The sequence below is a fragment of the Elephantulus edwardii genome, unplaced genomic scaffold (assembly GCF_000299155.1).
Source record: "Elephantulus edwardii isolate Elephantulus edwardi_28Jun2011 unplaced genomic scaffold, EleEdw1.0 scaffold00195, whole genome shotgun sequence".
NCBI lineage: Eukaryota > Metazoa > Chordata > Mammalia > Macroscelidea > Macroscelididae > Elephantulus > Elephantulus edwardii.
Genome location: NW_006399945.1, coordinates 1,135,944 through 1,140,132, shown reverse-complemented (window position 1 = coordinate 1,140,132; position 4,189 = coordinate 1,135,944). Strand labels below are relative to the sequence as shown.

Here is a 4,189-nt window from a genome sequence, read left to right as displayed (position 1 = left end):
TGTTCTGGGATTCCCATTCTTCTCAGAGTCAGCCACAGTTTGTTATGATCCACATAGTCAAATGCCTTTGCATAATCAATGAAACTCAGATAGACATTCTTCTGGTATTCCCTGCTTTCAGCTAAGATCCATCTAACATCAGCTACAATATCCCTAGTACCATAAACCCTTCTAAACCCAGCATGGACCTCTGGCAGTTCTCTTCTGATGTGCTGTTCCAGTCGTTTTTGGATAATCTTCAGTAGAATCTTACTTGCGTGTGAAATCAATGATATCGTTCTATAGTTTATGCACTCTGTTGGGTCACTCTTCTTCAGAATGGGAAGAAATATCGATCTCTTCCAGTCAGTTGGCCAAGTGGTTGTTCTCCAGATTTCTTGACACAATTTGGTGAGCACATCCAGGGCAGCATCCGTTAGTTGAAATATGTCAATTGGTATACCATCTATTCCGGGGGCCTTATTTTTTGCTATTTCCTTCAGAGCGGCTTGAATTTCTGCCTCCATCACCATAGGCTCTGGCTCAAATGCTATTTCATTAAATTCTTCTGTATCTGCCAATTCCTTTTGATACAATGACTCAGTATATTCCTTCCATCTTCTTTTGATACCTCCTGGATCATTTAACATTCTGCCTAACTGGTTTAGGCTCCGCCTTGGGGCTTGTTACCTGGAGGCGTGTCAGAAGCTATTGTGGGAGTCCTCTGTGTTGCCTGGTCATTGGAGAGATGAGATGGACTCTCACTTTAGTAACCTTTTATTAGGGAGTAAGAAATTCAGAGTAATTTGCAGGTCAGAGACACAGTAGGCTTGAACATGGCAGAGATGGTAAAGATGGCCCAGGACAGGGCAAGGTTCATATCTGTTGTTCATAGGGTCATTATGAGTCATGATCGACTTGATGGCACCTCAGAACAAAGCCTCATTTATTGAGTCTACCATGTTTGGCTAGAAATGATATTTCATACTTTTGAGTCTATTATGTTTACTTTTTCAACTTTTAAGAAATTCTTCATTCTACATAGGATGTACGACTTGGGGTATGTTTATGAATCTGCTAAGAAGTTTTATTTTCTTTAAAAATAGCTGTACAGCTGAAATCATTAACCATAAAAAACAAACCTCTTGTATTTATGTACTCTATGAAATCTTACTTTAACTAATAAGAAGAAAAGATTGCCTTTTAAAACAGCTCCTGAACTTATCTGTTACTAAATATTTAGCCAGAAATGTTTGCCGTTTTAATGTAAAAATAGACCAGAATTAACTCTTTATACGAAAATAATTTATTGATTCAACTCTAGTCAGGAGGAAGTTAAAGAGACTCTTGTTTTATAAATAACATTCTTGTGGTGGTATTAGAAGAAAATTATTTTGATAATGTTTGTAATGGAATTTATTATGTCTCTCTACATGAAAGAAGCTGCTCCATACAGGGAAAGAGAGAGCCGTTTGATTTTCATTGAGTAGAACACTGTGACAATCGTACCCAAACCGAAGCCGGTAGATTTCATGTTACAAGGACCTAGTAGATCCTCACCATGGTGTTTTCAAGGCTACGTGAAGCAGCTGATGTGTTTGAACCCACTAGCTTTTGGTTCATAGCCATGTAGTTTAATCATGGTGCTACTAGTGATCCCATAACTATCTGTTAGAGGATAAACATTTAATTCATTTCTTTCATTCCTTTAAAATCCTAAAATTTATTTTTTTCCGTATCTTAGATGTTTATTTTTACTTCAAAATGCTTGATTCTTTTGATCACTAGTTTTGTGAGTTGAGACTTTCATTGGTTATCACATTGCCAAATTTTACTTTTATAAAAAACAAAAGAAATTTTATCCAGCTACTTTGTAACTTTATTGGATGCTGTTACTAGACACACAATTTATGTGGATAAGACAACTTTGGTTGCTTGTCTGCTATAGGCACTTTCGGAGAGTTCTCTTAAAGTCACTTCAAAAGGATCTTCATGAAGAAATGAACTATATCACTGCAATAATTGAGGAACAGCCCAAAAACTATCAAGTTTGGTAAGAGAAAGGTGGAAAGGGAATATTTTACTTTGCTAATGGTGCATGCTAGTGGGTGGTGAGATTATAGAGGATTTTTATTTGGTTTTGTATTGTTTTAGTAGTTTACAGTGATAATAGTACTTACTTCATTGCATTTTAAAGAAGAGTAAGTGGGATAATTATTTTTAGTATGTAAAATAGTGCCTTGCCCACAGTTAGCACTCAATAAATGTTAGCTGCTGTAATTAAAATTTCACTGTGAGTGTATGATACTTCAAAAGTCTGAAAAAAGAACTTAGTAAAATATTTCATGTGTGGGGAAACTTACTATTCAGTATGTTGTAAAATCAGTGAATTTTTTTAAAGTTAAAAATATTGTATTTATACTGAGAATACAGAGGTAGATGAGGTAAAGTGTAAAGGAGAAAATCAAATAATATAATCTGTTATTTTTAAAAAGAGTGTAAAAAAGTGTGATGAGTAGGGGTTTTATTTCCTCATACAATGTTTTTGTTTTACAAATTGAGCAGCTAAATTATTATTGCCTAGAGACTAGTGAGGATTATTATTAAGATTATGAGTAGGATAATAAAAGGGAAGAAACATGAGCAGGACAGAGCACAAATAAGAAAGAACCAAAGGCATCGTTGGGTAAAAAAGTTAGCCCTGACATATAGAAAGCATCCTGAGAGTGGTAGCTGCTTTTACTGCTTCTGTTTCAGTGGTCCTGTGCCATTGGGCAGGGTTTTGTTGTGTTGTACACAGGGTCATTATGAGTCAGAGTTGACTAAGTGGCACCTAACAGTGAGAACCTTGAGGTATTGGTAGTAGTGGTGGTGGTGGTGGTGGTGGTGGTGAGTAGAAGAGGGAGTATGAAGTATCATTACCTTTCTATGCCACTGGTTGCTTGCCAGTGTCACCATTTTGTCTTTTTTTTTTAACATAATGACCTATAGAGAGATTATTTCTAAGATTTAAGGAAGATTTCTGAGAAGAAGAAATGCAAAAGGGAAAAAAAGTAGTTTAGACAGAAGCAGGAAAGATACTGGCATGCTCAGAAAACTACATATATATCCATGAGATTACAGAATACAGTACCAGAGAGGAAACCCCTTTTGGGGTAGCTAACCAGTTTACCTGTGGCTTTATGGGAGAAACAAAGGCCATTTTCTCCCATCTAATTTATCGACTTGGAAATCCAATGAGTCGAGTTTTGTGGTGGTGTTTTCCTTTAGACTCAGAAGACAATGGGTTTAAGGGTTTTTTGGGTTTGGTAGGTAGGGGGTTTTTTTTGGTCTAGAGTAATGGATTTTTTTTTCCTTTTTTTAGATTTTAATGAAAGTTTACAGAGAACTGGGATTTCCATTCCTTCATTGTTGCACATTTTCCTCCCTACCCACCCCCCAGTTCTCTTTTCTGGGGGGTGGGGCGGAATCTTTCCTTGTTGTACAATTCCCCTCCCCCCACCCCAGTCCACTTTACTATGCAGCTCTTATTCTGGACTGTTGCCATACAAATAATACCCAATCATATGTTGCTTTTAAGCAGTTCTTTCCCTCATCTGTTTCAGTGTACATTATTTATCCACTCTTTTGTTTTCCCCAACCCCCATGTCAGTCCTGTTTTACAACAGTGGCATTATGCAGTAATTTTGTGACTGAGATATTTCACTCAGCCTAATGTCCTCCAGGGTCACCTATTTTGTATAATATTTTATGAGTTTCTTGTTTTTTAGTCCTGCATAGTATTCCATTGTGTAAATATGCCACAGCTTCTCTATCCCTTCGTTTGTTGATGGGCACTTGGGTTGCTTCTGTCTCTTTGCTTTTGTGAACAATGCAGTAATAAACGTGGGTGTGCATATATCTGCTTGGGTGGTGGTTCTGGTTTCTTTAAGGAAAATTCCCAATAGTGGAATTGCTGGGTCAAATGGTATTTCTGTTTCCAACTTTTTGAGAAAGCACCGTATTGCCTTCCATAGTCATTGCACCATAGTGTAATAGATTTTTTTTTTTTAATTTTATTCTTTTTGTGTGCGTGTACCGTCAAATCAGATCTGACTGGTACAGGAGGAGATTGCCCCTCCTTCCCCGGCAGAGCATCTGGTGGATTCGAACCGTGCACCTCTGGGATTGTAGTTGCAGCTTCTTGCCACTAGACCACCAGAGCTCCCCT

At 37.4% G+C, this 4,189-nt stretch overlaps 1 protein-coding gene across 1 annotated transcript in view; it reads left to right on the top strand.

Annotated features, from left to right (window-relative positions):
* FNTA (farnesyltransferase, CAAX box, alpha) overlaps positions 1 to 4,189 on the top strand; it is a 31,965-nt gene that overhangs the window by 12,938 nt on the left and 14,838 nt on the right. The window contains exon 4 of the mRNA XM_006896976.1: positions 1,928 to 2,032. Within this exon, the coding sequence (XP_006897038.1) occupies positions 1,928 to 2,032 (105 nt within the window). The remainder of the gene's footprint in view (positions 1 to 1,927; positions 2,033 to 4,189) is intronic.